The 27,457-nt window shown below is 37.8% G+C and overlaps 1 protein-coding gene across 1 annotated transcript; it reads right to left on the minus strand.

Moving 5' to 3' along the window:
- Positions 1–195: 195 nt before the first annotated feature.
- On the minus strand, positions 196–26,955 carry nfatc2a (nuclear factor of activated T cells 2a). The gene is given in 11 exon segments (XM_056733760.1): positions 196–2,072; positions 10,791–11,374; positions 11,376–11,511; positions 11,730–11,862; positions 11,949–12,004; positions 17,361–17,501; positions 19,086–19,258; positions 19,847–20,049; positions 24,350–24,518; positions 24,605–25,532; positions 26,461–26,955. Coding segments are annotated over 11 exon segments (2,703 nt in total). The 5' UTR covers positions 26,585–26,955; the 3' UTR covers positions 196–2,016.
- Between the last annotated feature and the right edge of the window lie 502 nt (positions 26,956–27,457).

Genomic DNA, 27,457 nt, shown 5'->3' on the forward strand with positions numbered 1-27,457 from the left:
TGAGTTTTGTTTATACCCGTCTTGTTCTTTAAATTACTATGTTTTTACTTTTTTGTTTGTTCTGTATTGTTATTGTGCTTCCTCTGTTGTTGTATTATCCTCAATAATAATACAAAGATCACTACCTACTGTACAAATCACAGATCGATAACAACTGACATAAAACAAAGAAAACCACAAGAAAACAATTTCTTTAAAACATTTTTAATTTTATTGCTCATTTACACAACTTGCCTTGTTACTTTTTGACAAACAACATAAACATGTCCAAATTATGTTAGACATGCTTAAGCCATAATAAAATAAAAAACTTCATGATAAGCAAAGGGCTTTAAAATATAATTGTTCTCTCTTTTGGTATTGACATAATCTTATATTAATATAAAAAAGTTAAATGCAATTTGTCTACAGGCAGATGCTTTGGCATTTCATATATTCCCAGAGCCTTGATAATAAGATATTAAAATGGCAAGAGAACAACTGATTCAGTTCATATAAATATTCTCCCCCAATTAAGACTAAATGACACTTAAAAAATACAAACAATACACACATACTATACACTTTTAAGGCAATCTATTTACAATAATGATAAAATGTTTACATTCTGTAAATAGGTGTTATGGCTATGCCCACTGTACATTGAAAGAATGGCTCTATGGAAACATAAGCCTCCTTTTTACAATGTTCTTCAAAAGAATAAAGAGACAACTTCATTAATACTTTCACATGAATTATTAATTTATGCCACTCTTAATAATTTAGCCAAAATCGTGAAGACATTAAAATATATTTAGCACTTTAAAGTGGGCAGGGTTCCGTTTGAAAATATTCCCAAAATCAAGCAACCATTAAAAAAACACCATCTACACAAGCTGACACTTCTCATATTTGTTAATCTAATTGTATCTACTGGATAAATAAAGAAACAGATGTTCATATTTTAAATCTTTACCATGTACACAAAACACATACTGTATATATGTGCATTATAAAAGAAAAGCTGTTGTGGTTATTAAAGCATCAATGACACAGAACTGTAATACAGAGGACGGAAAATCTGCATCTCTTTTTATAAGGAAACAGGTGGAACTGATAAGGACAAGACTTTAGGTATGCAATGTTGAAAGATAAAGACCATATAGTTCTAGTATGGCAAAAAGACCTCAGAACCTAAATGTAGTGCAAGGCATTATGGGCTCTGACATGTTATTTCCTTTCATTTTTGGTTAGCTCTTAGTTTGGGTATAATTACAGTATTGTTGGTAAAGGCACAGAAGCAGACTGGTCAGTCTTTTCTATTTACAAAAAATGTAAAAGTAACGTCTTTGGTTTTTCTTAATCAGCCATTTTTGCTCTACAACTACAAGATAAAAAATGAACAGGAAGTGCATACATTGTCCTATTCAGTAATGGTGCATTTGGCAATATAAAATATGTATTAAATGAAAATTTGACCTTTGTGTTTCCCTCATCAATTATTAACCTATTCTTATCAAATATTAGCAGTGAAACAGTGATCTATTCATCTTCCTTCTCTACAAAAGTTTATGCAAACTACATGTTTCCCGGTTTATGACAGACAGTAATGGTTCAGATTAAGTTTAACAGAAGATGAGGTTATTTCTCCGAATACATTGATTTGAGCGAGTTCATTCACGTGAGTCAAAAGGCTTTGGAATAAAAACCCACAAGAGTTAAAAAATTGACTTCACCTGTCCAATTCCAACTATTTATGAAGGCTCAAGAGCGCGAGTCTTTGACAACTCTGACATATGAGATCAACTTTGGATGGGTTTCGACATTCAAATAATAGATGAGAAATTCAATAGCATTTGGACATCACGGTTGTTTCTGCAATTGACTGAGATGGATGGCTGGTTTCATGTGGTCCATGATCCAGTTTAGTCAGGAATCCAAAAGACCCTTAAGATGGACGGTTTTCAGAGAAGACTGAGGAGGGTCACAATACAAACGCTTAAGAGGTCCTGCTCTCTTCCTGAGGTGGGTTTTCCTTTATGTTTGACCTCTGCCATGCACTCCTGTCAGATCCTTCCTTATGATCTCATTCACTAAAGAAAAACAAAAGAGAAGACAAGACATTTAGAAAAGCAGAAGATTTGTGTACAAACAACTAAAACTCAAGTAAAACTTAAAAATACACATTGTTATTTTGGATATAATTTAAAATTTGCATACAGGTTAAATGTCCTTAGTCTTATATGTAATAAATACTATATGTAATAAAGACTCTTAACTGTAAAAATATTAGTTGTGTATATATATATATATATATATATTAGTAAATATTAGCATCTGTGATTTTTTTTCATTAATTTAATAAAATTAATCATGTAAAGCACAAAACGCATGTCTAACAGTTTATATTTGTGATATGTGACAGTTTTGTATGATGATCTGACATGTTAAATGAATGTAACGCAGTCAAATGTGAAATAAAATGTATCCTCAAAATATGAGTTTGATATCTGTGAGTTATTACATACAATATTAAAATTATAGTAACATACTATTTCCTATTTGTAAGGGGATAAAAAGAGCTGCTAAATGAACATTCACTTTTAAAGATTTCAGATGTCATGGCACCAAGTATCCAATAGGGGGAACAGAAGCAGCTTTGCATTTGCAGAACAGATGCTCTGATATTACACACATCACTTCCTGTTGTTTCTTTACATATACAAGGGGCATAAATGGAAACTTTTTCTGCCTCTTCAATCCAAGAATAGCTGGAGGATGCATGGGGCTGCTAACGCAATCACACCAAACTATCTCCAGCCACAACACAGACATTCACAAAAAAGTCACTATGAAAAAATACACTCAAAATAATGACCGATTGAACTATCAGTTTGATTTATACAGCTGGTGAACTGCACTCAAACCTTCTGCATGCTGCACTTACTGTCAACAACTCCACAGCAATATAATGCGGTCAGACCTGACAGGCCACATACTTAACATCTCAACGTCACGCGTTTATCAGCGTCTGACATTTCAGCCTGAAAAAAAAGCCCAGAACTATACCAGGCAACACGCTGGAATAACATACGCTGGATGTAGATTTTCTAAGAACTTGAAATAATAGGCCATGTTGCCATAGCCGCCAGGCAATGGTTTCAACTGAATTATTAATAATCACATATTTTTTATAAAACGAACACATATTCCCCCTTTAAAGGGCCCTAATTGGAGTCAAACCACACAACCCAACCTGCATCAGACGGCTAACTATGCAACGGTAGAGTACATGACGCCAATAACACCAAACGCTCTTTTTGAAGTGCAAAACCGTGACGTATCAAACGGCACAAATTCACAAGTCGTGCAAAATGAAGTAGAGTAAAATGCATGCATAAGAAAACACTAATACTAATAATGCGACAAAGAATAAGATGAAGTAAACTGATCCTGTTTGACAAACTGTGTTTGTTGTGGTAAGAGCTTTTGATCAAAGGAGGAACTTCATGTTTCACCTATTTCCCTTTCTAGAAATATGATTGTGTAAGAAGAGAAAGGGCACAGAAATAAACATTATATAGATGGTTTTGTCGGACACACGCGCCTGGCTTGAAGTTCACTTCCGCTCTGTGTTCGGTTATAATATAACCATTTCTTTTATATTTAAATAAAATTGATAAAGATTGATAATAATAAAATAACTTATATATTTATATATATTAATTATATTACATTAAAACGACTCTGGAATGTGAGGGTGCAAAATAATCAAAATATTGAGAAAATTGCTTTTGAAGTTGTTAATAAGATGCACTGTTACTGGTCATCCACTCACAAAAATGAAGTTTTTATATATTTAAGGTAGGAAATTTACAAAGTATCTTCATGGGACATGATCTTTACTTCATATCCTAATGATTTTTGGCATAAAAGAAAAATCTATAATTTTGAATGTATTTTTGGCTTTAACTAAAAGTGTTCCTTTGCTACTTAAGACTGGTTTTGTGATCCAGGGTCACATATATATATTTAGATAGCAAGAAAGAGAGAGAGAGAGAGAGAGGAATATTAAATGTGTATATTTAAACAGACAGTACAATATATACACACATTATATAATAAATGTAATATAACATAAATGTATATAATATAAAAGTGACAACATTTACATAATTTCCTTTTTAATATTTTAATTAATATTTTGTCTTTATTTAGCTTATTTCATTTCATTTAGTTGTTTTGGGTCATTTTAATCTACTTTTTCTTTAATAAAGCTCAATCAAATGTACATCAAACACTACTTATCTGAATAAACAAGCGTATACAAACATTACATGCATATAAGTACAGATGGACATACATGATGTTGTTAAAAAAGCCTTGTGGATCTAAATCACACAACAGTAAGTATGAGGGCTCAATACAGATGACATCTGTTCTTTCCTCTAATGAAGACACTGAATATGTGCCGCTGTGACAATCGTTTCTCTCTCGCCTAACAACAAGTTTCAACTGAACAGCAGGGAAGCTGGATTTTACTACATGTAAACACGTTAAGAAGCGCAAGTTTGCATTCTCTTAAGAAAACGTGGGTGGTGCAAGTACTCATGCAAAACTCACTTCCACGATTATTATAGTTTTGTGGGGGAAACGCCAAGCTGGTTGCTATGGTTTTCTGGGTGTTTTTTAGTGTGATGCTTAGCGGTTGCTAGGGCGTTTCTAAGTGGTTGCTTACAGTAAGATTCAATCACCTTCTGTTATTTATATATAGCTCGGGTCTTACCTTTAATGGTGGTTAAAGGGGTATTTTTAATCTGATTGCTTAGAAATCAATCTTATAGCTCTCAGCAGAACACACAAATAAAACTAGTTATACGTGCCACTTAAAAGTAAACCTAAAAGGAACATTCACAATAAAAGAAATCATTTATTCACCTTCATGTGATTCAAAACCTGTCCAAGACTCTTTCTCCTGTGGAACACAAAAGAAGATATTTTGAGAAATGTGGTGGTTTCGTGTCCATACAATAGAGGTCAACAGCGTTCAGTGTTGCTTGGTTACCAACATTCTTCAAAATATCTCCTTTTGTGTCCTGCAGAAGAAATAAAGTAATACATATTTGAAATGACAAGAGCGTGAGGGCAGGAATTTTCAGTTTTCGGTGAACTATTTATTTAAAAATCACAAGATCACGTGACAACTATACATAGATAGGCGAGTATACAGGTACAGAGCGTCCATAGGAAAATTCATGAAGGGTTGGCACACGCAGACGGTTTTAAAGGAAGTGCACAGACCGGCCTGTACAAAAGGTGAGTGTCTGGCTGAAACGCTCTTGACCAATGGGAGAGCTTGTTTACAAACCATTCGCAGACACCAAGACAGCACAGTAGTCGACTCAGTCTGTACATCCCCCATGTGTGTGTTTGAGAGGGGGACTTATTTAAACGTTTAAAACTAATTCATAAATAAAGTAAACCCTTAAGTAAACTTACAAATACAATTGGACGGGAATAATCTTGTAGGTTAGATTATACCCTCTCGTGTAGAAAGTCAACAGACATATATTATGTGGTCTACAGGTGTGTATGTGTGGTGTGTGTGGTGGCTGCTGGCTGGACTCGTGAGAATAATAAAGCTTCAGTGTAAGAAACAGACAGGAAGAGTCTATGCCGCAGGTCTGAAACAGAACAAAACTTAAAACTCTCGCTTTCTAGGTGTCATATCAAACCTGAATGACTTTCTTCCTTCTTCAGAACACAACAGAAGATATGTTGAAAAGCTTTGTCCACCAAACAACATTGACCCCCATTGACTTCCATTGTATGGACGGAGACATTTCTTAAAATATCTTCTTTTGTGTTCCACACACCAAAGAGTCACAATTACAGGTTACGAACAACATGAAGGTGAATAAATGAAGACAGATTTTTAACTCTGCACCTCAACAGACTATTTCAAACACAGCTTTCAAAGAACAAAGCTAAATCTTATCAGGAAAGCGTTTTCACAGCCAATGATCCAACGGTTTGGCACATACATGGTCCAAAGCTGAATGCAAGTGATCTGAAACTAATGTGCAAGCTTACGTGCTCTATCTAAATTATTCCTGTTGCCTTCTCCAGCTGGAAGAACTTCAACTCCCGTTGCCTCGGGCTTCGGTTCCAGTCTGGGAAGTCAATCTAAACTGAACCAGTTCAGCAAAGGAAGATCGGCCAAATTAAAGCCCTCACAACTCAAGACCAGTTTGACTGTTTCTCTCAAGGATAACACTCGAGTCAAAGTGGAGATGACCCACAATCATGGCGTGCGGTTAAGGGAAAGATGTGCTGCATCTGAGAACCTGGGGCTGGATTCACGAAACTGTTCTTAAGACAAAATCTAAGATGGTTCTTAAGATCAATTAAAGGAAGTTCGTAAGAATGTTTGTGAGAGCGATTCTCAAACATTTCTTGAAACGTTTTCAAATATTTTCTTAAGAACATCATCATTTTTATTATAAGAATAAAATAATATGATTATACTCCCTTGCTCATTTGGTAACTGTAGATGTTTATCTAGGCCTAATAAACTTGCGTGACGACAAGCACGTCACATTTTTATGTAGCAAATATATATATATATATATATATATATATATATATATTCACATTAAACGTCATTTATGATCGCATGTTAGCTAATATGTTACCAAGCGTTAAAAAAATATACCTATTATAATACTTTTTGTGTTTTACTGTGGCATAATACTTGTGACCCTCTCCGTTTCGAGTCCCTTTGTCCCAGAATAATGTAAAAAGCACTCCGTGTAATAATGAAAGCTAAAGTGAGGGAGCTAGACCTTATCATTATTATATCAAAAGAAATATTCCTTAATGGCAAGTTAACATCAAAATTATGATTGTCGCTTAAAACAATACACGTCACATGTGAAACAACCGAATACATGTATTAAACATCTTACCTTTTGAGATTTAAGACAACCGTGAGGCTGTCGTAATTTTAAGATGATAATTACGACCGCTTTTGTTTCGAGAATTTAGATTCTTCTAAATTTTTCCTCCGATCAATCTTGAGAAATCATTTAAGAACTGTCTTAAGAAGTTTTTTTCGGGAATACATAACATTCCTAACTATTTTCTTTAGGCATCTTTAATTAGAATGTAAGAAAAAACATGGCAGCTAAGATGAATTTTCTTTTTTTGTGAATCCGGCCCCAGCACTACGATAAAGACCGATTTACTAAAGACTAATTTTTGAATTTTGCTCCTGATGGTCTAGATAGTATACAAACTTGACCTATAGTTAAGCATGTAAGACCGGTCTTAAATCTCGGTCTTGTCTAGCCTTTTGCCTACGTTTCTTTAGAAATGCAAAAACTGCATGTTCGTAACGCGATAGATGGAGTTAAGGTTTCTTTACAGAAAGCCGACCACAGAAACCCTGATACCCCTTCGAAAGCCACCATCGAAATTCTGAGCAAAATAAACTTGTGTGTGACTCATCTTACAACTCGCCGAGTGTGAAAGACTACAGAACATCAAACGATGAACTGTTGGTGGGTGGATCAGCACACCTTTACACCTCTGCAACGGGACTTTTTGCGGTCGTCATCCTTCCTGTTCTCAGTGACCTAGGCCCAACTGCTTTTGAGTAACTCAGAAATAATTTCTGCAGAATCTCTTAACTAATCACGGTATATGAACAGTAGTTATTGATCTTAAAGGGACAAGAAGCGGTAAGAAAACAGCTTGCAAAAAAAATCACTAACAGAAAACTGGTTTATTTTAGCATCTTTAACGTTGAGATTCTTTGACTACAATTTGCACATCGTTCTCTTAGCATTTTATGGTCCAGGTCTCACCCCTGTTTGTTAATTTCTTCAGCATTTAAGATCTTTCCATCTATTCAGTGAATCTATTTTGATTTTTCTTCATTATTTGGTGTAAGTCATCCATTTCCAAACTATTTTTTCATTGGTTTCATCGAACACACATGCCTGGCCCAACGTAACTACGTATAACGTGAAGTGAGGAACGCGCATCCCAGAACAGATCAAGGCAAGCATTTGTGTTTATAAACATATAATTTTTTTAGAAAATGACTAATTGTTTAGCTAGATAAGACCCTTATTGATCGTCTGGTATTGTTTAAAGCCCTTTGAAGCTGCACTAAAACCGTTTGAAATCCATTGAAGTCCACTATATGAAGTAAAATCCTGGAATGTTTTCATCAAAAACCTTCGACTACACAAATACATACACAAATACAAAACAAATACATAAACATCTTGGATGACATGGCGGTGAGTAAATTATCATGAATTTTTTTTTGAAGGTGTACTTCTTTAACTTCCCGCCTGTGTTTGGTTAAGATATAACAACTTATATTCCAATTCATTTATATTAATATTTTCTTGTATATTAATCGTATGAAATTAAAACTACTCAACAGTACTTGACTTACTAAATAAATTTCAAACATTTAAGTAAATTTGAATATCAATAAAATCATTTTAGTCAAGTGTTTCCAAAGTTTTGAAATTGTATAAGCCAACAGATACGCTGATATGCATTTAGTCTATATTTACGCCAACCACAAGCGGAGACAACCCAGTATTTTTAAGGTAGTCTTCATACATCTTGGTATTTTTCTCACTTTAGGGGCCCTAATGAGGGAATAATCTATCATTTTTATGAGCTAACAAGACCGGTGTTAAACTCTAATGGCCAGAAATTCCTGTATATGAAAAGTGTGGCGACTTGAATTCATTAGAGCTTCTAAAGCAGCACCTTGTTATTAAAAAACATCAAAGCTGGCAGGACCAAAGGATCTCATAGAAACGCACTATTAACGTGGCCACGGTTATGGCGTTGCTGTTTACTCAGGGAAACCCTACAAGAGTATCCAGAAGAAATTCCGTCTCTGGCTCCCTATCCCAGCCGCTTCAGTTTTTCCATCCAACATGGCCCTTTCCCTTTCCTGCAGACTCCCACCCATCAGTATCTTGTTCGGATCACGCCGCCTCTCTGCACCAGCTGCGAATAGACTTCTGTGCTCCAGATTGGCAAGAGCGCGACCTGTGGAAAAAAGCGAGTCCCCCCGCAGTATTGGGGGGCTCGGGGCCAAGGAGAAAGCCCTGGCCAAGTATAACAAACAAAGCGGCTTTCCCCGGCTCTCCCAGGCGCTTTCTGACAATGGGTTGCCATGACACTTGTTTTGCGAATCATAACAGTGTCAATATGTCCAAGAAATGTTGGAGCGGCTTCTTTTTCTTTTCCTTTTTTATGCACTGGGTTGAAAAAGCACCCGTTTCCTTGTCACATAAAAGGAAGAGAGAAACCCCCGTATATGGAGTAATGAAGACACAAGAGAACGTGGCCCATTGAAAGTGACTGTGAAATCTTACGTCTTTGTTTGTCATTATTCTGCCAAACCGTGTCATTACAATTTGAAGTGTTTTCTGGACTCTAATTAAAAACACACGCACCATCGTAGCTAATTCATTCCTGATTTACTGTTCCTGTGCAATGGAAAGAAATTACACAAAAGCCAAGCTCACAGAATCCATCTTCAACTCATCCAGCTTTATATAATACACATCCTCTCTAGTGTCCCAGTTTAGTCCCGAAAAAGCTTTTACTATAGTAAAACTGAACAATTAATGTGGTCGTACGACACGGCTAAAACAAATATTATGGTTTGTTTTAGATGTTATGCAATGTGTATACACGATTTAAGCTAAAAAAAACGCTGAATTTTTCACATTCCGTGGATGTTTGCATCTCCTTTTTGCCGCCGCGCTCTCTGAAACACAAGTTGTGCTATGATTGGCTATTTAAGCAGTGTGTAGTGATTGGTCGAAAACTGCAAGCGTGTGACGGAAATGTAACACCTCTTACCATATTTTGAACATCAGGTTCCAAAGCAATTGTACTGACACGTACGCCCACCTTACTTGCGTATACATTTGGGCGGTCTTAGTCTTGTGGGGGTGTGGTTACATGAGGCGTTTCAGGCAGGTCTGGGTGAGCATTCGCTTTTATATACAGTAGAATGCATCTTTTGTTCCGACACAATTTTTTTGCAATTTTATGTGTCTAATACATGCGTGGGCAACTCGTCCTGCCATTGTCTGAATGCAGTCTTACACAGTGTCCACGAAGGATGCGGCAGGCGTGATGCGACACGACAAATTTCTATTATCTAATTTTGTCCACACCAGTGCGACGCGACAAACACGCCTGTATCGTCCGGTGTATACACGTTTTTTAATGTGATAAAGAAAATGACTCTGACAAACAGAATGTCTTCTACGCATGTATTGCACATCAATATGTGTTGACAGATGCTTCTGTAGCTCAGTGTAGAATGATTTGCAAACTTTTACTTTATTCTCCACTCTATCCTTCTTCTCATGTTCTGTTGAGATTTACTTTACTTCCTCGTTGTCGTTTCAGAAAAGCAACTACATACAAAAATAAGTGTTTTGCGTTGACCTCAGGTACCGAACAGATTCATATCTTCAATTAAATTTAATACTGAGGTCATCACTAAATATGTGTGTAGTATTTGAGTCACATTCAAGTCAATGAACATCAGAAACCTTATAATTAAGTGAAAAACACATTTTAAGAAAAGATTTTACGTAATTAGAATTTTTCATTATTTAAAGAGGTTCATAGACTCCAAACAGTACATGATGTTTCAGACTTTGCATAAAACATCTGCTAAATGCATGGACATGATAAAAGTGACATGACGAGTTATTTATAGACTGGTTTGCTAAAGAAACACATTTTCTTACCGTCATCAAGATACGCCTGATCCAGGTTCTCCTCTTTCACCGTGACTCTTCCAGGAGCGCTGCTTCCCTGCTCTTCCGCGGAGGAACATCTCGGAGACTCCACCTGTACAGGAGGCGATCTGTCTTTGGTCACCCTTGGCACGAACGGCTGTTGCTGAATGACTGTTGGGTAATTCTGAGACTGCTGAGGTGCCTGCGCCGGGGCAGGAGAGCGGCTGGTTCCGACAGCTTGGCTATAGCCCTCGCAATACATGATGTGCTGATGTTCTGGAGGTGGTGGTGCGGGAGGGTCTCCTCCTCTGAGCAGGTGGTGGTTGGTGGGAGAGAACTGGATAATGGAGGGATGCTGGTTGGTGGGATGCGGGCCACCCAGGTGGGAGGACTGGGCCGGGGAACCTGTGTGGACCAGAACTGAGCGATGAGAGTCGGGCATCATAGAGGCTCCCGTCTGGGAGTATACAACAGAGGGACTGCTTGCCATGGCCTTCGCAGGACGGGGGTAGATGACCGGGCTTTGCTGCTGGAATCGGTGGTCCGGAGGAGAGACGCCCAGGCGAACCTGCTGGCAGGGGACGAGGGCAGGGCACCAGGCCGCTGTCAGGGGCGATGATCCCGCGTGGATTATAGTACGACTGGGGAGACACCCCCATCATCTGTGACATGGAGTATCTCACCTGCCTGGACTCATAGTCATCCACTGGCTCGGTCTTAATAGACGGAACTATGAAAAGAAAAATGAGGAAATTACTGAAGAGAAATTCAAAGTGTGGACATCCGTTTAGATTTTAAAGGTGCACATGTAATAGAAAAGCAAGATTCTTTGTGACCTTTTGAAATCAAACCCTTGCAGATGCAACTATTTCTAAAAAACAAAGCGCTTTAACATACGATCATGTTTAAGTAGTCAAAGGATTCTTAAAGGTACAGTGTCAAAAATACCTGGAAGAGGCGTGTAGGTGAAATGCTGAGGTTGACTGCGCTTCCTCTTTCCATTTATTACGTAGAAGTTCACTTTAGAGGGATGGCAAATGGACGGGTCTCTGTAAGGAGGCACCTCGATGAACATCATGCTCTGTAAACAAAATACATTTTTTTATTGGTTGCTTTTATCAACAAACAGGAAGTAGACTGAATAAAGAGTTTCACATGAAGACTTACTGCCTGACTTTTATCTTTGTCTACCGTGGCTTCCAATTCCCAAATTTGCTGTCCATCTGCAAAGACAAAGAAGAAATATTTGTATGACTTAAGTGATTCATATTTTTACATATATGCATTTGAAAGATGCTTTTACATTCTTTTAAATCAGACTTTGGAAAGATTGCAACTGTGACAGATAAAACGTGTAAATATCATGAACATTTGTTAATCAAGATAATCTTTAAAGATTAACACAATATTTGCTATTTTGAAGCCTAAATTTAATCGGCAGAAGTAAAAAGCTAACATGATGTTATAAACAGACTAGAGCTATGGTTGCTCGATATCAACGTCACCGACAACTTTCGTGAAAAACTTTTAAAAAATGTGTTCCCTGGTAAGTAATTACTCCGTTAATGAATCCCCAACAATGATTTTAAACATTTGTGCCCATGTTGCATTATATGTCAGATTTATATGCGCGATGTCATCTAAAATCCCCACCAATGGAAGTAGTCGCTATTAGCAAATTGTTAGCAACCGCCATTTTAAAGACACAATAAAGGTTTTAAAGAATCATAAGCGGGTTATAATAACAGGTGTGTCTTATGTCATAGATTTAAACGTGAAAATCTTTAGAGCTTTTGTTAGCTTCAGACCTTATTTCAGGCGATTTACCAAAAAAAAACATAGACTTTGGTAGCGATGGAACCGGAAGTCTTAAAATGCTAGCTCGATTCCGGGGTTTGCATACAAAAATGTCTCATCTCTGAGCCGCTCCATTTAATGCACTCTATTAGTTTACTTAAAGGGATAGTTCTCCCAAAAATGTAAGTCTGTCAACATTTAATCACCATCAGATTGTTCCAAACCTGTATACATTTGTTTTTTTCTGCTAAACACAAATGACGAATTTCATTAACAAAACAGGTTTAGTCCCATAATAATTATTTTTGAGGATGAGATCTGTTTGGTTACTGACATTCTTTCAAATACCCTCCATTTGTGTTCAGCAGAACTAAGAAATCTAAACGGGTGTGGTCGTGTGAAACAATCTGATGGCAAGTAAATGATGACAGAATTTTATCCCTTTAACTTCACATTACAGCAAGTCAATTTGTTCTCATCCTGCTAAAGCAAATGTCAAGAATTTATTAAAGTATTAACAAAAATATGATCACCCAAAAATGAATAATCTTTCATCATTTAATCATGCTGATGTCACTTTAAACCTGCTTGACGTTTCTTCTGCAGATCAAACAAAATATAAAAAATATTTAAAAAAAATGTGTTAAATAAAAGAACATAGACCCCCGTTGTATGGACATAAAACCCTTGACACATTTCTCAAAATGTCTTCTTTTGTGTTTCTTTATGCAATCGCATGATGATAAATGGTAGAATTGTTATTTTTATGTGAACTATCCCTTTAAAGAACTGCCTCCGCTTTCATACATCACAGCACACTTAAACTGGTACATTCTTTATGCTTGAGTCTTTTGCACATAGTCATACGTCAAAGCAGTTTGGGGAAATACAGGTTTGGGCAACAGGCTGTTGTTCCCCCTGATTCTAATGTTTTGACCTTCTAATTGGCACACACGGCTTCTTCCCCGTTCACGATGACTCAACTCTGCAGCTTTGTTATGACAGGTAAAAGTGGGCGATTAACATCAGAGTTCATCTGTCACTGCCATAGGTCAAAGGGGTAATTACATTACCTCTCGCCCACTGACTGGTTCCCATACAATAAGGAATGCAAGTGGTATGAGCCGATTGCATCTCTAACCACGCCCACATCCACAAACAGGTCAGTCAAAGCACACTATATGCCCATTTATTGTTAAAGACAAGACATAAAGCTCACGAATGGCTCTGTTTCTCAAATGTTTTGTCTGGAGAACAGTGAGATGAAATGGAGCCTTTTGCTAAGGTCGGACGGTTCTCCAGGGAAAAAGAAGAGAGCAACCTCTGTCTTATCTTGAGCTATAACACTCAAACTGTGCTCAGATTTGCCAAGTTTGCAATCAAAAATGGGCAAGATTTATGATATGTGAATCATGATTAAAGGTTCACCTTCAAAATGAAAAATCTGTCATCATTTGCTCACCCTCTTGTCATTTCAAACCTTTATGACTTTCTTTCTTCCGCAAAACACAAAAGAAGATAATTTGAAGATTGTTGTTAACAGCCCCTCATTCACTTGCATTAGTTACAGTAGATGTGAATGTGCTGTTTAGGTACCAACATTTTTCAAAATATCTTCTTTTGTGTTCTGCAGAAGAAAGAAAGTCATATGAAGTAACATGTCAGAATTTTCATTTTGAAGGTGAACTGTACCTTTAAAACATGAATAAGTTACTTTTACTACAAGATCATTTTAAATAGAACATCCATGCAAGCATACACAACAAAAATCGAAGCTCTAAGTAAACATCACAAAAATAATCTTCAAGCTGAACATAACATTCCCAGTGAATTAGTCACGAAACAAGGAACGATTTAGCATCGTATCTCGGCGGCGTGTGGGAAACCCCTCATCGGGCTGAAAATGATACCCTGTGGATGAAATGAGTCAGCAACAAAGAGGGGGATTCCATACGCGCTGCCAGACCAGCGTCTTAAAGCCGTTTTATGATCAAACTCCTCCGTTTCACCCGCGACAGGTGATGAGAGCTTCTTCCTTGGCAGTTCTGTTCGTTGCCAGTTTGTTCCGAAGCTCCATCTAAATCCAACGGGTTTTGGATTTTCAGAAAATTAGGAATCGAGGATTTGAGAGTAGAAAAGAGTCAGTTAGAGCCAACGAAACTCTGGCCAAAGACAGCCGTCTCCTATTTCTGAGAGATTTCACAGTTAAACTGCTCCAGAACACCCTTTCAATGATAGAGACACTGAAAAACAAATGCAACATCCCTTCTGTTCCTCATTTTGTACATTTAGAGCAGTATTGCAAGAGAAAAACAAGTCATTTAAAATTTCACATTTGTTTGCATTTGGTAGATCTTTTATCTAAAGCAACTTATAATGCATTAAAGTTAAGGTATTTTTTAGGTTTAATAAAAATTTGGGTTAATTGTTTAACTGCTGGGTTTTATGCAATTTGAAAATGCAATTGAAATGCATATTTCAATAAAACGCATTTGGCATTTTTTGTTTATTATTATTTAATTTAAACGCATTGATTACCAAAGAATCCAAGATTTTTGTTATATCTTTTCACATAACTAACATGATTGAGTTTCCAGCATTATTTAGCATCCTTGAAGTCTCCACATAAGTCATAATGCAGCATATATGAAGAAACACAACTGTAAATGAGTTAGTGATGGGCAAAAAAATAAAGAGTTATGAAACCCCAACATCAAAATAAAAAATAAAAATGAGTCAGAGCTAAACTGAGAGACTAAACACTACGACTGGGAAATGCAACCTGGCAAGCACATAAAGCACCGCATAGATCAATAAACAGAGCCAGACTTTTCAGCAAAACAAACCAAATCCAGACACCACATCACATACAACAATAAAACAGACAGAATAGAGAAACAAACTAAATGTGGAGTAAACCAATGATTAAATAAGTTATACAAAATTAGCAATAAGAACTTTGATATTCGAAGCACCACTTCTAGTCACACAGCTGTGAGAGGATTTTATTTGCAAGCAAAACTGCCAGTTGCCACCTGTCCGCATCAGAAGAGACTGTCAATAAGAGAGAGACGTCACCGCACACACACAGTTCATCTGCCGCTCAGCACGCATGAAAGAACACAATGTGTGGGAGAGACATAACAATGACACCTGCGGGCAACAACACAACCATCCCGCCACACACATTCAGTCGACGCGCTTCTCGTAAATCTGCCAGCGACATGCAAAAACAATTACGATGCCTAGAACTTTCCCCTTTTATGGAAGTCAACCCATCGAAGATCCGAAAGACTGCGGCAAAACTCATTAAACCATTTTTATTTGGTAAAGTGACAGAGTTAAACATGAAAACGTAAGGCCAGAATTTGCATATTTAAGCCATTACCTGTACGTAAAAAACGAAAACTTCATGCGATCGCAAGTGAAACGGATTAGTAAAATTCAAATAAAAGCAGCGTAATGGTCTACTGCAGGTCTCTATCATTCATAAAGCTACAGTTTGTGCGTGTCCGTGACAATAGCGTAATTGTTGTTAAACTCTAGTGGTTGTTGAAATCCAGCACAAATTCATCGGTTAAAAGAATGACTTGTTGTTTTCTGTTTTTGAGCACTGTGCATTATTTTCAAGCTATTATGACACACACAAGAGGTCCTCTACCTGAAAAGAGTCACCTAATGTAAGTTGTTTTATGTGTCTGCCCGTGAAAACAAAAGCAGCACGCCCGTGAGCTGACATAGCACATGAGTGATGGTGAAGCTTGGCCTCTTATCTCAAAAATAATGCAAATTGTTGATGGGTTGATTTGTGAGCGAGTCAGAAAAAACAATAAGCGCATAATAGAAATATGTGAAACAACTGAGAATGTCCCAGAGCTCAAGTAGGCTACTGTGTGTGAATGGGTTGCAGGTTGTGATCCGTACACTCGTTTAAAATAAAGCTTACCTGTACAAGCAAGTCATTTTAACAGCTTAAAGGGACAGTTCCCCCAAAAATGAAAATTCAGTCATCATTTAGTCACCCTTGGGTTGTTACAAAGCTGTATAAATGTCCTTGTTCTGATGATATTTGAAATAATGCTTGTAATCAAACAGTTCTGGGTCACCATTGACTTATATCTTAGTAGGAAAATTGCTCTATATATTCCTTTGTTCTGTTGAACACAAAAGAAGATATTTTGAAGAATGTAGGACAGCAAACAGTTTTGGGGCACTTTTGACCACCATTGTCGTTTTTCCTACTATGGTACTCAATGGTGGCCAAGAACTGTTCGGTTACAAGCGTTCTTCCATATATCTTTCTCCGTGTTCATCAGAACAAATACATTTGTGTTGGGTAAATGGTGACAGAATTGAAATTTTGGGGTGAACTGTTCCTTTAATGCCATAGAAGCTCTGAAATAAAACCAAGAGCACATTTTAAGATCCACTTAAAAACACCCATGTATATTATTGGTGCTAGAAACAAATATGCTGGACTAAAGAATATAATCTAACATGTTATTGCTCTACGATTGCGCTATTATAGCTCAGGATATTTTATTGAGTTCTCTTTTGTTTCATACAAGTATCAACGTAGTTTTAGATGTTTCTCTTAAAATTAATTAGGAGAAATAAAAACAGAAAACACATGGGACAGTTGTTAAAGAGAGTACTTCATAGAGTATGAAGGTGTAAAATAAATATAGCAGAGGTAGCAAAAATCTGGAATGGGGTAAATTTGATAAGAAATGTGAACGATTTTGATCATCTTAATTTCTCTAAAATCCACTCAAAATTTACCATGAGTCTTCTCTGTGAAGATAACCTTTGAATCTGAGCTGAAGTTCTGGCCGGTGAGAATCATCTGCTGACCTCCGAGAACTGAACACGAGTCCATGTCCTGTTTCTCCACCATGGGCAGCTCGTGAGCTGATCTCTGGGCTACAGGGTCAAAGAGGAACAATTTTTGGTTAAATATACAGTTCATTTTGTTCAAAATAGAGTACCGCAATTATTTTATATCACCTAAACATTATAATATGCTGAATATTGGAAGTTATAGAGTTCATATTTATGTTTAAATGAAATTGAAGGGACAGTTGCCCCCAAATTTTTTTTGTCATCATTAACTCATCCATTTGTCATTTCAAACCTGAATGACTTTCTCTCCTTCACAGAACACCAAAGTAGATATTTTGAAGAATGTCAGTAACCAAACAACACAGACCCCATACAACATCCATTGTATGGACACAAAACCAATGCCAGTGAATAGCTCCCGTCACTGTTTGGTTAACAACTTCAAAATATCTTCTTTGGTGTTCTGCGAAAAAAAGAAAGTCAGGTATAATACGACAAAGGGTGAGTAAATTATGACAGAATTTTCATATTTGTGTGACCTATTACTTTAAATACTTGACCGACTTGAAGTCTACATAAATATTTACTTGAATAGTACTTGAAGCCACAGATTGCAGTTTTAAAGGGGTAACTATAAGCAATTGGACTTTTACTTGGGAAATTTTGTGAATTAATTAAAATTTGAATTGAGATTTAAATAAACGTACAGTATTTGTTTGCTTTAGCCACACTGAGTCTACTACAGGTTAACAAACAGACGGTATGCTCCGGCATATTAAATGCGGCTTTATTTACTTTAGGTTATGTGACCATGAAATCCTGTTTTACGAGGAGATTAAATTTGTAATGTTATTAGCATCATGCATGAAACTTATCTCCTAACAACTGTGATTTAATATCCGCTGTAGTAATTGTGATAGAGACCAATGAGAGTGACCTACGGACAATGAAGCATTGACACATAGTCCTAAATATTAGTGTGCTAATCGAGATCCGTTTTGGTGACGTGAGTCTCTAAATACACAGGATGTGATGTTACCTCAGAGGTGTCTGTCAAAACAGATTTAATGTCTTCGTAGACGCAGGGCTTAGACAGTTCTGTCTATGGAGCTCATATTCAATTTGTTCCTTTTCTGTTTTGTTAACCTCATGTGATGTTTGGTTAAAAAATTGAAATAACTCTGGAGGAGGCTAACTAATGGCTGGAATACGCGACAAACAGATTTTTTTCAACTACACTTTCAGACTTTTTGAAAGATTTAGATAGAAACATACTAACAAATCAAATCTACAGACTGGCACAGACTTTCTGCAACAAGTCCAGACTGAAAATCTGGCCAAAATCGGAGCAAAAGTCTTGTAGTGTATTTTAGCCTTAACCAGACGCATCTGACAGGACATCGAACTTCATGCAGGACAAAACCTCTTTTGGTATTTACAAAAGTATTTCAAATATTCTGTTAGTCACTAAACCTGTCTGGTTCCTCTAAATGCTTGTTCAACAAACTTAAATAGTGATCTTTTACAATCGTTTTATTTTATTTTATTTGAATAGGATATTAAATCGCTCACATTAAAACCAGCAAGGTGTGTTAAGTAAATTAGTTGCATTTGCTGAGCTACAGGAACACACTATCGTGAATCTGAATCTCTGAATGTACTCACAGCACTCAATGGGATGCGAAGCCAGCTGGAGCGACACAGTTTGGCCTCCTTGCTGCGGGATGTGAACACGGAACACCAGTCGAACACGGGTGTTTTTCCGCCCAATATCCGTCTCCCCCTTGCGCAGCTCGATGTCAGCGTTCCGGAGCTTCAGAATTCCAGCACAATCGATTCTGTCAGAGTACAGACATATTATTTAAAAATCTCACTACATTAAAGGTTTAAAACACATGAAATCGGAAGATTTGGTCAAACATTATTTTTTATTATTATTTGTTTAATCATATAACTGAATCCCTCCATGTTGGGACAACATGAAGGATTTGTGTTGTGTCAACATAAAATAGTTACAATTGGGTAGAGGACTTATATTTCCCAGCATGCTTTGCGTAGGACTTCATTTTGAGATTTATTTTCTTAAATAAGTGTTATTTTATGGATTTTCCAGTAAAAAGAAAAACTCGTTATTGTTTAATGTTCATTTATCTTTAAGGTTTTGAAGGGTTTGCTATAGTTTTTATTGGTTACCATTGTTCAGAACTGCATTGCCTTTGGTTAGGTAGTGGGCAGTTACAATTTTCAATTTCTGTTCGTTCTCTTAACTCACTATCTTCTTATTGAAGACAAATGAAAGTTTTGTCTGATTATTGTTAAAGATGTATAAAATAAAAACAAATATAACAAAAATAACACTTTTACACAAAAGCATCGGCTATCTGCAATTGTAGAATAAAATGTTTAATTTAATAAGTTTTACTTACATTGCTTTCATGTTATTCTTTGGCTCTAAAGGGATTTCAAGTACTTTGGTGCCGTTCATGATCTTCTCGTAGCTGGTGGTAGTGACGGTTTTCCCAGTAATGCGATGGACCTGGTAGAAAGCGTGAGGCTTCAGGATCCGCTCGTCCGCTGTGCCAATAAAGATCTGAAGGCACAGAGGTTCCTTCCCCCTATATCCACGGAGCTATACACATAAAAAAAAAGAGATTTAAGATGGACAGTTTTCATGGTATCTGTTATATATAGTTTACCAGATTCGTTATTTCATATATTTATTTTCATATTCTGAAACAATACAATTTTGATAAAAAAAAGGATAGTCCAGCTGCGACGCTACTTTTGTGGTTAAAAATAAACAAAAAGGTAATGTCACTTTGATCAATTTCACTTTAACCCACATAAAGAAAAATGCATAAAATAACATGCAGTTGTGTGTTTTAAACAGAGATGGCGGCAGCGAGTTAAAAGTTTCAGTCTGCATACGTTGGCTTTGTGGTGCTGTTATGTACATAACACGTCTCGTTAAGATAAGAAAAAAATATTTATTGACTTGCAGTACATTAAAGGACAAACCTGAGCCATAATAAGAGATCAAAATATCACAGATTTATCAGTGGGCTCCCTTTATTAGTATCATCGAACAAACAATAAAACAACCACCTTCGCAACGCCTTAGCAACCTCCTAGCATCCACAATCTTTACCAGACAGAATATAACAAAATATACAAGTAATCACAATATTCAGAGATAGTCTGACTTTCCACTCCCCTAAATGGAGAACAAGGTTTGTACAGTTTAAGACGAGGTGAGGTGTGCTACCAAAACAACCATCTTAGCAACTTTCCTAGTTGGGCACTTAAAGTAGACACACCGCTGGAAACATTAGCATCTCCAGAAACCTTGAAAACAGGCCAGCAGGGCGTGTGCAGTCAGGCACAGGGTCTGCAAACATTTCTCTTCGTGGACTCGTCTCTCAGACACTACCGGAAAACCCAGCAGTCACTCACGTGGTGGGGTCTGTGGCCTTTGGGCCCTTTCAGCGCCAACTGATTGATCGTGGAAGATAAATTTCAATTTCAGTACAAACCCTGAACGAGTTTCGTGTGGCATTAAAGGAATTAAACCCTGAGGGACACCCACACTGAAAATGTGATTTATCACAAAACCCCCGGCGCAACGAAAGTGAAAATTAAACCTTAAACAGGGCATTTGTGTATGTAGATGAACACGATATTGCTTGCATGTATCTTACTTTCCTGTCTGCATTCCTGTGATGAAGGTTAATAATTCAAATCCTGTTCGACACAGACGCAAATGGGTCACATTTTCATATGCAAAGCACGGTGTGGCCAATGAGAAAAACAACTACGGCCTTGTCGTGGTGTTGTAGAGGGGATACGTATGCTGAAAAACCAAACAAGGATTATCAAGCTAGCTCTTTTCTACGCCATCAGAATCATGAAAGAGACTTTAAAGTGAGAAAGTGCATTAAAACCTCAGAGTTGATGGGATATGATGGCCATGATTTACATACAACCAAGTTACTTTAAACACATTGTAGGGGTTTCCTGTGCCTCAGTGGTTAGAGCATGGTACTAGCAATGCCAGGTCATGGGTTTGATCCCAGGGGATTGCACGAAGTCAGAAACAAATGTAAAAAACACATTGCCCATGCATCTATTAAATACTTCAAATTGCAAAAATTAACCTGTCAGTACAATTGCTTTGGAACCTGATGTTCAAAAAATGGTAAGAGGGGTTACATTTCCGTCACACGCTTGCAGTATTCGAATCACTACGCACTGGTTAAATAGCCAATCATAGCACACCTCGCTTTTCAGAGCAATGAGCTTCACATACCCATGTACAGGATAAAGCCCAAAGTATAGTTCCCTTTTTAAGTGTACGCATAAGACAGCGTGTGAAAATTTCGGAACAGTGTCCTGGCAGCATCTATTTAAGGTAGTAGAAGAAAACCTGCAACTGTATGTATAGATATAAATAACTAGATGCCGGCTTAGCATCAGTTTTTATGGGCCGCTATACATAGGCCGTCCGCCATATTGGAACGGTGAGAACCGGTCTGTTAACAATCAAAATTAAGCTGACTGTGTATGATTATGAAAACATATTTATTGTTGTGTAAACTCAAATACACTTAAATAAAGAAGTAAACCACGGGCTTAAATGACCGACAGGTGTCTTTGAAAGACTGCATAATTTGAATGTTATTTTGTATACTGGCTTTTTGCTTTTGTAGTAGACTGACAAAAATTGGACTGAATGTTATAAAATTATTTTTGTTATTGCATGGCTTTTTAACAATGTACTGTGCATAGCAGTGAAAGGACCACAAAAAAGCTTTGCAACTGTTCGATTACATGCAGAAACGCAAGTGACAAATAGATGCACGCTCGAAAAAAGCAAAATGTACACATGGGAAGGAAGCGTGCAGAAACCACAAAGCATGAAGATGCAGCTAAATTTACACCCAGTTCAAAAGCACAGCAAGCGGGACAAGTGTGAACATTTCATCATGCACTTTAATAGACTGCATCAGATAAGTGGACCGAATCTGTAAATTTTGGTAAACATGTGATTTTCTTGCCTAGAATTAAGATTTTAGAGATTAAATAAACAGCCAAATGAGGGTTCATTTTCTGCTTCTCATATGTTTTGGCTGAGAAAAAGGAAATGCATATAGAGGTTTAGAAATAGGGCTGCGCAATATTTCTAAATTACTGAAATATGGCAGATTTACAATATCGAGATGTCACAATATTGTTTGCAATAATATGGTCAGATTTTTTTTATGTAAAGTAAACATGACTATTCATGTTTGGGAGTTGAAATGTGCGCTTTCCCAAAAAGAAAATATGAAACATATTGTTTATATCATTTTCAGTTTTTAAACATATTTTATCTAATATAACTATTTGTTCTGTGCAATTCAAAAAACATTTTTTTTAAGAAATGTCTTGTGTCCATACAATGGAAGTCAATGGGGGCCAATTCTGTTTTGTTACCATTTTTTATCTACGTTTCTCTGTTCAGCAGAATCACACAAGAGTAAAGCTGATAGAATGTTCATTTTAGGGTTAACGTTCCCTTTAACGCATTATCATATTGCATTCTTTCGCAAACGGTTATGAATATCACCTTTGTTCATGATCCCTCTAAATGTCTGCGGTGTCTCTTTAAGACGCAGGTGAGTGAATCAGGTACAAGAGCTGGGCCTCATGAACTGTGTAAACAGGGCAGTTTCCATGCGCCATCTGAGAACCTGATTGCCATGGCAACCGGTGAGTCATTCATGAGGTCGGAAAAGAAAAGTAGAGGAAGGAGCGGGACATTTATCCCGGTCCCGAGTAGCTCCTCGTCCAGAGAGGGGCTGCGCTGACCACAGCGAATGCCAGGGAATGGAAAGCATTAAACGCTTTGGCTTTGCCAAGCTAGTCTGCGATCTATAGCAGAGAGATGACATCGGAAGGACGTTGGTAGGAAGGACCATTAAAGATGGTTTACACTGAGCGAGCAAAAAAGAACACCAGGGCTTTCACATAAACTGTAGCCCTGGAAACATCAAACTTCAAGTGGTAAACAAACAGAGCAATATCATGAGTCTACACAAAACAGCTGCCATTACAGCGTCTGTAAAATCTCTCGGTGAAAACAACTTCCTGAAGGGTTTAAAGCGACCACAACGCAAATCAAACGACAGTAACATTCACAAAATGATAGACTGAGCACACTTTTGTTTTGAGATCTCGCAGATATTTCAGCGGTCCCCAAAAACAACATTAAAATGAAATGGACAGCCAACTGAGACTTTAGTGTACAGTAAGTGTCTTGCTTCTTCTGCGGACAAAAAAGACCATCTTTCAATAAACCTTCAAAAAATATGAATAAAATAATGCTATAAATAATCATATTAATTATTATTATAAAAAAATACAATAGATATTTTAAAATATAATATAATAATTAGTGGTATTATGATGATTGTTTATAATAAATTAATATTTTTATAATAATATAAATAGAATGTAGTATTATAACAAATTGTAAATGCAATACATTTTTGAAAAAATAATATTATTAATACCATTTATTATTATTATAAATAAATGTTACACATTTTTTAAATAAAAATATTAATAATACCGTTCATTATTATAATAGCCCAAGTCTTCATGATAATAAGTGGCCTAGAAGCATCTTAATGCATACCCTTCATTTAAGTGTGCAATGTTTGAGAATTTTTTATTAGTTGTATCATCTGCCAGTTGAATATTGTTGGCTTTTTAGTATCAAACATCTTTTTCTTGTCAAATACTACTAATCAACAGCTTGTTCATTTCTACAAGTATGGAGAACAGCTCAGACAATGTCACAGCCGGCCATTTTTATATAGCCCTGCCGATCGGGAAATACCTTCACACGCAAGCCTAACCAGATTAGACTTTAAGAAGGCCACGCCTACCTGGACCACTGGGTGACCTCCAGTGGGGGCTTTAACCGCCCCTCTACTGCCCTCGGTTTCGTAATGGGCTCTGTGGTGGGGTTTGGGCTGAACCTCGATGTGCAGCTCATACTGATCGGTGCGTTTGGGCAGCGGCCACTCCAGAGGAGGCAGAGACGTCACAGGGATGCTGGAAGAGTTGACAAACCATTTATGTTATTAAAGGCAGGTCGTTTTGCCAAATAAAACTTAAAGAAATCTTGCGAATGACATTACCTGCATATCCCAGGCACCAGCTGTTTAGGCCAGATTTGTGGAATTACAAAGAAAGGTTCAGAACCAGGTTTGTTTTTTACGTCCTGGTCACAAGACACCAGGTAGCTCTCAGTGTGGTTGTCTGTGTACAGAGGATAGGCCTGCTGACTGGTCTTCACAATTTTGGGAGGAATGGAGCAAACCTGCCCAACTCCGAACCCATTCAGGGCACCGGACAGGTTGTTCAGACCATAATGGCCACTGTGATGCTCATCGTGACCGCCGTGTGGCGACGGGCTCCGCGAGCGGGACCCTGGCACCAGGTTGGGGTTCCTGTACATCTCGTAGGTGCGTTTGCATAGGGGGGAGGTGGAACGTGACCCGGGCCTGGGCGAAGGAGAGCGTGGCCCAACGGAGCCGTCCTCAGCCAGGCTGGTATGGGGGGAGGTTCCCGGACTCGTACGAGGAGATCCCGTGTGGACGCCCTGTAGTCGCGGGCAAAGCTCCCCCGCTGCCTGACTGTTGCTAGGCGATACACAGGGCGACGCCCAGGGTGAGAGGTTCTCAGAGTGCCAGGAGGTGGATGAGTTGCTGCTGGCGGGACTCAGGCACTGTGGCTCTCGGTAAGCTAAGGGATCGTGACCCGGCACAGTGAGCCCAGGACTGGGGCTGGTGTTCACAAGATGGTGCTGGAGGGATTCTCGACCATGACTATAGTGCTCACGGGAAGGGGTAATTTCGATCCTGGGGCTCAGGGCGTGGTTGTTGGTCCCGACCTGCTCAAGGTAGCTTTTTGCGTCCAGTTGCTTGAAACCAGAGAGACCCTCAGCGCCGACCTCCAGGTAGGTGGGCACACAAGGCTTGATGCCGTAAGGCGGGGCTTCCTCCAGGTGATAGGAAAGGCTGGGAGGAGAGTTGAGATCTTTGTGTGAGGAGATACTTGGCTCATCTAGACAAACAAACAATAACAAAAGGATACAGAAACAAAGTTGGTGAGCACGCCCAAAAGGTCAATCCAAAGAGATTTGCGAGGTCAAGTAATGGGTTGTTTTAGGAACAGAATGCTAGCGTATGACTGTACACAGTATGCATTATATGGATGCTGCTTACTATATTTCAAATAGTATGTAATGCAACAGAAGATTATACTAAAGTTTTGCCAAATAACCACTGCATTTTTAAACCAATTAGCAGCATTCGTTTCATACATAAACATGCTGATTTACATCGCATTTTGGGATATAGTATTTCATATTGCATGCTTTGTAGTACACTGCACATTTTAGCAAACGAAGTACATCAATATTTTCATACTATCCTGTGCATGCTACAAACTACAAAACAACACAAATTTATTTGAAAGAAACACAATTAGATTTCAAGCTCTTTTAAATTCTAAAAAAGGAGTATGAAGTGAACAAATGTGAATTGCATTGGGAATGCCTAAAATTCACTATAGAGGCATAGATACGATTATATCGTAGATAATATAGGAGGCAGATATAGTATGTTTAAAAAAACAATTTACTCTTAAAACTCTTAAAACTTTTGGGTGAAGCAATATGCTCCTTACCACAAAGTTCAACCATTTTGTGGAGAATCATTGTGAAGTAAGATGCAAACTTTAGAAACTGAACTGTATTTGACAGACATATCTGAAATACGCCTATAAATTCTTAATAAAACAGACGATGTTATTGCAGGTTATAAAATAAGTTGCAGTATCTAGGCTATAACTTAAACAGATAAAAAGCGTTGTTTTCTATTGTCAAATGATGTTATGCAGTTTGCCCTCCACTAGCCAAACACCACAGGAAGTGTAACTCCAACATTATAACCTTCAGCGCGCCTCTTACGCAAGTTTGATAAAAACAAACCTTGTTGTCCGGCAGAAAATCCATATTCAAAGAGATCGGCAAACTCCAGCTCATCCTGGCAGTTCACCTGACTCAGCTCCTCTGCCAGCCCCAAGTCCACTTTATCTCCGTAAAACGAGCTCATCTGTCTCAATGGGATTTATGCGCACCAGAACAACCTCATAAACGCGCCGAGAGCCGTCCGGGGTCCGAGATCAGGGGTCCGAGCGAGCGCGTACAAACGCATGAATGATATCGAGCGGCAGATGCTCGTGACAACTTTAACTTCCGCCTTTAACTTCACTCACACCCCCATTTGCATCGCCAGCGACGCGACAGCGTTACAACTCTCCGCAGGCTAATTAAAAACGGATACGCGATGGACGCGAATGTGCGGTCAAATGTTTGGGTGCGCATTTTAAACGAGTTTAAAAGCGTTTTTAACGCGCAAAGTTAATGACGCGACGCAATGTCCTAAGGTGTCCGTCTGACGCATCAGAACATATACAATCCCAGGTAAAAGAACAGCGGGGACGCGACGGGTGATTTCTCGCGTTTTGTTGCGCCGCGTTGCTCGCGTACAGCGGGTTCATTTAAAGGTTAGACTATAAATTGATGACACACGCCTCCTGTTGACAGGTAGTAGTTATGACATAATCTATCTATCTATCTATCTATCTATCTATCTATCTATCATCTATCATCTATCTATCTATGTATCTATAGGAAATTGCACCACTTTTCTGACGACACTTTCTATTTTATTTAGAAAACGGTTCAGATCCACAATCTTATACCCAGAATGTTTCAGAAAAATTCAATTTCTTACAGCCAAAAATGACAAAAAGATCTTGATCTCTACATAGTGGCAGTATATAGTGTTATGAAACATTACCTGGGTTTTCCATTACAGCATGATCTATGAATTGCCAAGGAGTCTGAATTTTATATAACTAGGAATATTCAATATTCACTCATTGCAATCCACTAGAGGTCAAACTCATATTTTGAGAACCTG

Source organism: Triplophysa dalaica, chromosome 20, assembly GCF_015846415.1.
Source record: "Triplophysa dalaica isolate WHDGS20190420 chromosome 20, ASM1584641v1, whole genome shotgun sequence".
NCBI classification, from domain to species: Eukaryota; Metazoa; Chordata; class Actinopteri; order Cypriniformes; family Nemacheilidae; genus Triplophysa; species Triplophysa dalaica.